General features: G+C 46.7%; 1 protein-coding gene and 1 pseudogene across 1 annotated transcript in view; both read left to right on the top strand.

Annotated features, from left to right (window-relative positions):
* The window catches only part of FUCA1 (fucosidase, alpha-L- 1, tissue), a 20370-nt gene that overhangs the window by 560 nt on the left and 12670 nt on the right, over positions 1–7140 (top strand). The window contains exons 2-3 of the mRNA XM_015557197.1: positions 5167–5183; positions 6119–6253. Coding sequence (XP_015412683.1) covers positions 5167–5183; positions 6119–6253 — 152 coding nt within the window. The remainder of the gene's footprint in view (positions 1–5166; positions 5184–6118; positions 6254–7140) is intronic.
* On the top strand, positions 1900–4003 carry LOC102772276 (annotated as a pseudogene).

Raw genomic sequence — 7140 nt, forward strand, 5'->3', positions numbered from 1 at the left:
AGGCTGGTGGGAACCGAGCGGGGCGGGGGGAGGTTAGGCGACTGACCCAGGGTCACACAGCCATCTGCCTGACTTAAGACACCCCGGGTCATGAGCTTTGTCCCCGGAAGGATGCAGAATTGAACGTGACATGCCTGATCATAAGGGGAAGGTGCGTCCGGTTGGGAATTAGGAGGAAATACAAGTTTCAAGGAGGTGGTGGGTGGGAAAGCCCTCCATGGATGGAGCTGCGTAATATCTCATCGTCCATTCCAGGTTGACAAGAAAATCGGGACCCCAGGATTGTAAGCCCGTGGCATGGAGTCTGGTCCTAGTTCAACTGTGAACTTGACCGAGGCATTTCACCTCCCTGCAGCCTCCAAAGTGCATGCCTATGGAAAGGGATTGTATTGGTTCCTTTCAGCTTTACTGTCTCCGGGAGGGGGAGGGAGGGGCGTTCTGGTGTGCACTGTGTCTGGGCAACAGTACAGATTCTCATTCATCTGCTCTCAGTGCTTTGCACATTCAAGTGCTCAAGAAGCGCGTGCATTGTCGTGAGAGCTGTTGGAGCTTGCGTGTGGATGGTGGGGAGAACCGAAAGTGTAGCGTGCTGGGATGGGGAAGAGAGAGGCAAGGACTACGGGTGCTGTGGAAGGCCGGGCCCAGTCCTGAAGCAGTAGTCCTCCAGGGCAGTACCTGGCCAGGTGTCCAGTCAGGGAGTGGTCACCCTCAGGATTAGTAGGGTAGTGACTGCTGGGAGTGACGGCGGTTGGAGGAAACTCAGAATGGAGACAGGGCAGTTTCCTGGCTCCTGGCTTAGAGCAGTCCTCGACCATTGTCTCTTCAGTCATCTTCCAGGTTTTAGTTCCTCTGAGACTTTAAGATCCCTTGTCCTGCCCTGGCCGGGTGGCTCATTTGATAAGAGTGTCGTCTTGGCATGCCAAGGTGGGGGGTTGGATTCCCCATCAGGGCACATTCCAGAACCAACCAATGAATGCATGAATGGGTGGAACAACAAATCCATGTTTCTCTCTCTCTTTCAAATCAATAAAAAAACAGTACCTTATACTAATAAATTACAGCTGACGTTTAGTGTTTGCCATTAAATGTGTGGGAATATAAGGCTGGAATAAACAGAGGAGGTGTTCTCTGTCTTCTAGGAGCCATAGAGATCCATAAGTTAAAAATGAAAAAAAATTTAAATCTGGGAAACATCCTTTGTCCAGACCCCGTATTTCATGGACGAGGTGACTAGCCCAGATAGAGGAAGGGAACTGATGTCCTAGACCAGTGGTCGGCAAACTCATTAGTCAACAGAGCCAAAAATCAACAGTACAACGATTGAAATTTCTTTTGAGAGCCAAATTTTTTAAACTTAAACTATGTAGGTAGGTACATTGTTATTAACTTAATTAGGGTACTCCTAAGGCTTAGGAAGAGCCACACTCAAGGGGCCAAAAAGCCGCATGTGGCTCGTGAGCCGCAGTTTGCCAACCACGGTCTAGACTCCAAATCTCACAACTCCAAGGTCTGCTTACCTTGGACAGAGGGATTGGTCCTCTGCCGGTTTTTGTAAGTACTATGAGATGAGAATGATTTTTACATTTTAAAAGAGTTATTGCCCTCCCAGCCTGAAATACTATCTGGCCCTTTAAATCTTGGAGCTCCCCACACCAGCCAGTGGTTAAATTATCTCGTTTTTTCCGCCATGAAAGCAAATGAAATGTTGAGTGGTTTGGTGGTTATTTCAACACTTGTCTTTTCTCCCCTGCTCTTTTGGACTTTTGTCACCTCCATAAATGAGAGGCAATTCATGTGGGCTTGGTAAAACAAATAGCTTGCTTTTCTGTCATCTGTTATTTCTAGTAGAGATTTCTTTCTTCTTTAGAGCAAAGGTTAAGAAAAGCTAATCATGACTTCTCCTAATGTCTTCAAAGCTGGTGTGATGCACCAAGCGGGAGGGAGTGCTGTCCGGTAGGGAGTGGACGCTGGGCAGGGCGGCCAGAGGAGGCCTGGGCCCCAGGGGTCATGGTGATTTGGCGGGGGGGGGCACAAAGTCTTCTTTGAAGAACTTTGTACAGTTACTGCAGGATGTCAGAAGAAGTGTTTATTGATCTATTTGGCTTGACATTGAACTCTCAGAAAAACTATCAGATGTTACTGAAGACATTGGACGCTGTTAGATCCCACCATGCTGCCAAGGCCAAATTCCTCTGCATAATGTGTTGCAGTAACATCAGCTGTGAAAGGAACGGTGACCTTGATACTTATGAATTAGAAACAACCAATGGAGTATCAGCTCTCTTGAGAGAATTTGAGATTGTTAGCAACCCCAGTATGGCTGCCTCTCTGTATACCGTTAAACAAAAAATTGAAAAAAAACCTGAGCCACATTAAGGTAATGGTACCCATCAACTGGAAGACATTAATGAAGGTTTTTATTGATCAACTCTTCACTGATGTTTACAATTTTGAATTTGAAGATTTACAGGTGACGTTGAAGGGAGGTCTTTTGAAACAGTCCACTGAGATAAGCATGATCACAACTCAAGAACTAGAAGCTGTACATAATGAAATAGAAACATATTTGAGAAGTCTGCCGGCACTGAAAGGAGAATTAACTATTCTCACATCTCCTTTGATCTCAGATATTTTCATACATGGATTTACTACAAGAACAGGTGGGATATCTTACATACCAACTCTCAGCTCATTCAATCTCTTCAGTAGCTCCAAACGAAGAGATCCCCAGGTAGTTGTTCAAGAAAATCTGCGTAGGTTGGGGAGTGCTGCAGGATTTAATGTGAAGAAATTTTACAGAATAAAGACAGATCATGCCAGTGACGCCTGGGTTATGGGAAGGAAGGAGCCAGAATCTTATGATGGAATCACCACAAATCAGAGAGGAGTCACCATAGCTGCTCTTGGTGCTGACTGTATACCAATAATTTTTGCAGATCCTGTCAAAAAAGCATGTGGGGTTGCTCACGCTGGTTGGAAAGGTATTTGCTAGGTGTTGCTATGGCTACTGTGAATGCTATGATAGCAGAATACAGTTGCAGTTCGGAAGATATAGTCATACTGGGGCCTTCAGTAGGACCTTGCTGTTTTACTCTTCCAAGGGAATCTGCAAATGCATTTCATAATATTGATCCTGAATGTGTGCGGCTATTTGACTCACGAAATCCCTATGTTGACATTCGTAAAGCCACCAGGATTCTTCTAGAACAAGGAGGAATTCTACCACAGAATATCCAGGACCAGATGCAAGATCTCAACCTCTGTACATCCTGCCATCCTGAGAAGTTCTTCTCCCATATCCATGATGGCCTTAATTTTGGTACACAGATTGGCTTCATATCAATTAGAGAATGAGATACTTGACTGGATTTTTAGATAACTATTTCCTGCCTCCTTCCAAACCAACTGCAAGAGAGAAATTTAGTTGTTTGATTTACTTAACACCAAAAGGATTACAATGGAAAATTCATGTTTAGGGTAAATGTTCACTATTATCCAAAGTCCAGTGATTTTCATTTGATTCTAACAATAACTGACAAAATAATCAGTGGGATGTGGTTTATACATTTTATATAGGTAAGGATTATTCTTAAAGTTTGTTTCTCTGTTTGTTACATAAATCAAGACTAGGTCTGTTCAGTTCAGTATTTATTGGGTACCCTCTATCAGTCATTGTGTGAAGCTTGGGTGAAATCAAAATAAGTAAGACTTTTTCCTTTTGAGTGTAATGCTGTGGAGGAGATAAAAAACTTCTAACACTTAAATTTAATTTTGATAGTAGTAAGAAAAGTACAAAAGAAGGAAGGATTAATACTACCTTGAAGTCAGGATAGAGAAGATATTACAGAAAAAATGGATTACATGGGCCTGAAAAATGTACAGGCTTTTGACAAATGAAAACAACCATAACAGATTCAGGGAACACCATGAGCTAGGACATGAAACTGAAAATTAACATGTTCTAGAAAGAGAAGGGTGTGGACAGAAATTACTGGCAAAACAGGTTAGAAAGATTATTTGGGATCTCAAATGCCATGTCAAAGAGTTTAGAGTTTATTTCCAGGCAAGGAATAGGTATAAAATGTAAGGGAGTGTTTTAAGGTCCTTAGCATTACATTGAGAAAGGTTGATAACTTTCTAATTTTTCACTGGGCATTATTTTGTTTAAAGTTTACAAATTTACAGAATATTTTACTTTATGTATGAAAATATTCAAAATCCAAATAAAAATTGTTTTGATTAAAAAAAAAAAAGAAAGAAAAGCTAATCATTAATTCCTAGAAGGGTTGAAGAATGAGAGCTAAGGTGCACATCTTTTCCCTCTGGGCCCCTGCTTGGCAGGAGACTAAGGACTGTGGTTTCCTCAAGTTTGCTTCCATTCCTGGAGCAATACCTCTGGGGAGCTGTGGCTGCAGCAACTCACAAGTATGTTTCCTGTAGGCACGTGGCTAATGATGTGAACAAACCGACTCCATCTTTGTAAGCCCTCCACTCTCCCTGTTCAAGCTTTAACTTTGACCAAGCTAACTGTTCCTGGCCAGCATTCTCTGTCTTATAGCTAACTAGAGGCCCGGTGCATGAGTTCGTGCATGGGTGGGGTCCCTCCCGGCCGATCAGGGCAGTCTTGCCCAGTCCTGATTAGGGCCGATCAGGGTGGTCTTGCTCAGTCCTGATTAGGGCCGATCAGGGCCGATCAGGCCAGCCGGCTGGGTGAGGGACCAAGGGGGGTTGGCTGTGGGAGGCAGCTCCTGTGTTGAGCGTCTGCCCCCTGGTGGTCAGTGTGCATCATAGCTACCTGTCAGTTGTCCGGTTATCACTTAGGCTCTTATATATATATAGACTAGGGGCCCGGTGCACGAAATTCGTGCACTGGGTGGGGGGTGGGAGTGTCCCTCAGCCCAGTCTGCCCCCTCTCACATACTGGGAGCCCTCAGGCGTTGACCCCCATCACCCTCCAATCGCAGGATCGGCCCCTTGCCCAGGCCTGACGCCTCCGCCAGAGGTGTCAGGCTTGGACAGGGGACTCCCATCTCCCCCCGATCACTGGCTCTGGCCCCTGCCCAGGCCTGAGGCCTCTGGCCCAGGAATCATGCCTGAGCAGGGGACTCCCATCTCCCTCTGATCGCTTGCTCCCCCCCCTGCCCAAGCCTGACGCCTCTGACCCAGGCTTCAGGCCGGGGCAAGTGGACCATCATATCCCCCCAATCCCCGGCTCCGCCCCCCACCCAGGCCTGATGCCTCGGCCAGAGGAGTTGACCCTCATTACCCTCCAATCACCAATCACCGGATCGGCCCCTTGACCAGGCCTGAGGCCTCCAGCAGAGGTGTCAGGCCTGGGCAGGGGACCCCCAGCTCCCCACGGTTGCAGGCTCCGCCCCTGCCCAGGCCTAATGCCTCTGGCCTAGGCATCCGGCCAGGGCAGTGGGGACCTGCAGTGGCAGCGGGGGGCGCTGCGATCGCACGGGCTCCGCCCCTGCCCCTGCAGGACGCCTCAATCTTAATTGGCAGTTAATTTGCATATAGCCCTGATTAGCCAATGAAAAGGGTAGCGTCGTATGCCAATTACCATTTTTCTCTTTTATTAGTGTAGATGACTACTGTTCTGTAAGCCTATACAATGTAATCATAAAGATTCTTGTCAGTAAGTGGCCAGAATGGTACAGCAGTAGAGACCTATGTCAAACTAGGTCTTGGTGGCAATTCTAAGCAATTTTCCATCATAAGACCCCTAGGAGGGAGGGTTCCTGGTTCATACAGCATTCTTAGGCCCTGTGCCTTGTCAGTCATTAGTAGATCAGCTGTACTAAAAACATTCACTGTAATGACTGTAAAGCAGTGGAGAATGAGCTGCACAGAACTACCAGGGTTGTCTGTCCACTCCGATCCTCCATCCCTGTAACTAACTTACCCTGTCATAATAATCTGTTCTATTCTGTGGAGTTGCCCTCTTTGGTTTTTGGTCTTGGGACACATTTACAGTTGGTGGTTGCTGTATCTCCGCTCCACATTCAAACAGCCAGTTCTCCCTACCATTCCCTAAGCCGCAGTCCTGCTGGGTCAGTTCGTGCTCGTGGCCCACTGCCCACTTTCTTTGCTCATGTGGTTTTGATGTCCACAGGTATGTAGTCCTGACGACAAAGCATCATGAAGGCTTCACAAACTGGCCGAGTTCGGTGTCTTGGAACTGGAATGCTAAGGATGTGGGGCCGCATCGTGATTTGGTTGGTGAGTTGGGAACCGCCATCCGGAAGAGGTGTGTGTGCACTGCAGTTAGTCCATCATTGCTTCTGACCTAACAGCCGTCCAGTGTGCCAGACCTTCTGTACTCGCGTGTTTTCTAAGTTTGCATTCAGCGAGTACCTGAATTGGCAGTGTTTGATGCTTGTCTGTTTCTATGTGACCAAAGGTGACGCCATCAGAGACATTCATGGCTCTGTCTGGTTGGGTGAAGGATACCTAGCAAAAACCACAGTGGCCCATTTGTCCTCTGAGAAGGATTCTTTCTGGAAAGCCTTCCAACCCAGGCCCTTTTCCAGGGTCTGATGGACGGCAGGGACCAGGTCTCGCATCTTTGTGTCCCCCTTCGCTGTCAACACAGACCTTTGCCGGCATTCAGGGAAGGTTTGGGTAAATGACAGATCAAGAGGGAACTGAAAAGGGCAGTTAAAGCAGCAAAAAGTGAAGGAGCCACTGGGTTGATTCTAACTAATGGGGGTTTGGGGGTGGGGAGAGACTGACCAAAAAACGTACATGCATATATGCATAATCCATGGACCCAGACAATAGTGTGGTGAAGGCCTGGTGGGGTGGAGGTGTAATGCTTTGCACAATAAAGATATATTAAAACAAAAAGTAGCTTCCCAAGATCAATGAGCTAGGAACTGGCAGAGGTGGGATTTGAACTCAGACAGTTCTGGGTATATTTGCCTGTAGGGAGGAAAGTGGTATTTGTGCCATGCCCACTCTCACCTCTGTTGTGATTTGGCAAACTTGTTACGCTATTTAAGGGGTGGGCCAGCTGCCTGTTTGTGTCAATGAAGTTTGATTGGAGCATAGCTATGCCCATTCATTTACGTGTTGTGAGTTAGGAAAGAGACCCCAAGGCCTGCACAGCCTAAAGTACTACCGGCCCCTTAAGAA

The sequence above is a fragment of the Myotis davidii genome, unplaced genomic scaffold (genome assembly GCF_000327345.1).
Source record: "Myotis davidii unplaced genomic scaffold, ASM32734v1 scaffold149, whole genome shotgun sequence".
In the NCBI taxonomy this organism is placed as follows: domain Eukaryota; kingdom Metazoa; phylum Chordata; class Mammalia; order Chiroptera; family Vespertilionidae; genus Myotis; species Myotis davidii.